At 34.6% G+C, this 2,891-nt stretch overlaps 1 protein-coding gene across 1 annotated transcript; it reads right to left on the reverse strand.

Moving 5' to 3' along the window:
* Window positions 1-864, reverse strand: LOC150076210 (zinc finger MYM-type protein 5-like). Its single transcript, XM_090387287.1, has one exon. The coding sequence runs from the start codon at window positions 862-864 to the stop codon at window positions 1-3; it is 864 nt and encodes a 287-aa protein (XP_090243413.1).
* Between the last annotated feature and the right edge of the window lie 2,027 nt (window positions 865-2,891).

Genomic DNA, 2,891 nt, shown 5'->3' on the forward strand with positions numbered 1-2,891 from the left:
TTAAAAAATTTCCATTATTTGTTTCATAAAATTTATCATTTTCCCTCTGAAAGATAAACACTGCCCTGCTATAAACTGGACAATTGCAATGATTATTTCAATAATGGCTCGCCATCGTCTTTTTTCAGATTGAAAGTACCATTGTTGTTCTTTGTCAATTGTACAATTGTTGTCAAGGTATGTTTTTAATTCATACCACTTTTTATAATTTTGCATATGTTCTACGCTCGTTTCATGCTGTGATAAATGAGTAGCTAAATGTTGCCAATCTGAAAACCCCTGACTATCTGTTACTTTGTTTTGCTTTAAAGCAAACAACTTGCAACAAAAGCAAAACTCACTATTCGATTTTGCAGAATAGATTAACCAAGTTCTTTGAACTTTTTCACTGTTAGGTAAAAGTCTCATATATTGTGATGCAGAAAATGATCTTCCTTTTTTATCTTTAGGAAATTTCATATTTTGAGGCATTACAGGCCCCTTCTGAATTATGAGTTCTAATAACTGATTGTTAATAATTGGTGGCCAACTAAAAGGATCCCCTGTATCATATTCGGCCGCCGTCAATTCAACACAATTATTATTTTCTAAATTATCCTCATTACAGCTTGATTCAGGCACTGATATTTCTTGGCACAATTTCAAACGAACTTCAAACTTGTCATTTGATTTTTCACCTTCCATTTCATCCTTACTGTCTGAAATGAATTCCGAAGCGACTGATGTTGATGCTGTCAGGTCACCCTCGTCCAACTTTACGAATTTCAGCATGGATCCTCGTAATTTTTCCTTTTCCTTATCACTTTCATTCTTCTGCTTGCAATAAAAAGCACCAGACTGACGTTTTGTTTTCCTATCTGACATATCTGAACCTATAATAATAATAATTCTTTGCTTACAGGGCACAAACTATTTTTCCTCTTTTCGATTGTATAAAAACTTTGTAATGACCCAAACCTGACTTAAACCTTTCTGTGCAGGTACTGAAGGTTTACTTACGCTAAATTAAAATAAATAAGCACAAAATGAAAACACATTTGCTGATAAAGAATAAACATATGTTTATTCATTATCAGCAAAAGCTCTAATCTCACACAGTTTCTTAGGCTACGTTTATGATTTATGTACCCATTGTCCATCCACATACTTCTCACCTCACTGCTCACTCGGTAGTAATGAATTTTTTGCTGTGAAAATGTTGAAAACGGTCGACAAGAGAATTGATTTTTGAGTGAATATTTAAATTAGTAACGTTCATGCACATTTCTCTCTTTATTTAAATTTCATTTTGGTTCTGTCAGCAAAACAATGGTGTAAGTATTGCTTTAAGATTAACGGTACGGGAATAAAGGCCCATTCACAATGAAAATTAAACATAACATAAGCATAAAACCTTGTACCTATGTTATTTAATGAAACTATTCACAATGAATTACCTAAGTGTAACCCTAAACTTAATCCTAAAACGTTAACATGAAAGTTTGAAAACCCCAAGATTTTATACTTTTGTTTATGTGGTTTAAAACAAGACACAATCATAGAGGTTATGGAAGTCCCATTGTTGAATCTTTCTCTAGTTCAACGGATGAACCCACCGTCACCTGTGCTTGCACGTCTAAGTTTTTTGATGCAAAACACCTAACATGTATGCTTCAGCGTTATTTATAACCATAAACTGCACAGCTATATCATCTGTCATCATGCAAACATCAATTTTTTGAAGTATGAAAGAAGAGCATGTTGTGTTTCCATGGTTACCAAATATGTTTACGGTCATGTTTATGTTCCCATTGTGAATGTTGGTATGACTTTGCCACGTTTGCTGTTTCATCGCCGACCACTATATTAAAATAATATTAAATTACATTTTAATTTTATTCTTTAAAGTGCACTATCGGCTGCCCTAGGGATTTGGCCGCCTGTGTGCATGCACGCCTACCAGAACTGGCCCTGCATACTAGGTATTTCATGCATCCATGGAAGCTGCTCACAACACAACTATTGTCAGATAAAATGAAGCCTAGACCTGGTGAGAAGGATCTCTTGGATCAAATGTAATTATGTTGTTCTGTTTACTATTTTCCTTTCACATGTTTAGAACATATAACTAAAAGAGAGAACAACACCCACCTTAGATGGAAGTTAACCTTAATATACTAAAAACTTTCCAGCATAACTGCAGAATATGATGTCTGTCCTAAAAGGGGAGGAAACTGAATGGTTGCAAAACACAAACAGCTAAAAAAGGTAGGTCACAAAAAATTTTAAAAAAGGGAGGGAGGGGGAACAAATTTTTCCCTCTCTAGAAAAGAAATACACTTTTACATATATTTATGTAAGTGGGTCTGACTGTGATATTGTTAGAACATTAATTAAAAGCATCTCTTAAGAGTACTTGTCATTTTTCTACCTTCCAGTACCAGAGACCAAGCTGCTTGGCCAGCAAATCTCACTTTTACCACTCGTTCTATAATGAGGAGAGAGTCACCGAATTTTTCCCCCCCATTGGGAGAGGGATGTCCAAGAATTCAGGGAGAGTCCACTGCCCAGAGTAATGTCCTGATCAGCTAGATCTCAGGAGCTTTATATATATTGTTTTCTCAATGTCTGTCTGCTTTTCCTTTAACCTCCCTCTTTTGAGAAAAGGAGAAGAAGAAGAAGGCAAAAAAAAAAAATAATAATAATAATAAGAGTTAAAAGCCTAATTACAAACACTTAATAGCCAATACTGGTTTGGTTCACTGCCTATCCATCAATCAGGTAACTTTCTTTTCTGGCTTATCCATTTGCTTGGTTACCCTTTTCTCCACAATATTTTTTCTAGTCATTCTTAAAAGGCACCATCAAACAAAAATATTTATAGTCTACTCTTGCAATCTAGCTTCATATTT

Source organism: Mastigoproctus giganteus, chromosome 13 (genome assembly GCF_048544385.1).
Source record: "Mastigoproctus giganteus isolate SK-2022 chromosome 13, ASM4854438v1, whole genome shotgun sequence".
Taxonomy (NCBI): Eukaryota; Metazoa; Arthropoda; class Arachnida; order Uropygi; family Thelyphonidae; genus Mastigoproctus; species Mastigoproctus giganteus.

Excerpts from the sequence above, each read along its gene's own strand:
- LOC150076210 (XM_090387287.1), bottom strand. The coding sequence starts at position 864 with ATGTCAGATAGGAAAACAAAACGTCAGTCTGGTGCTTTTTATTGCAAG.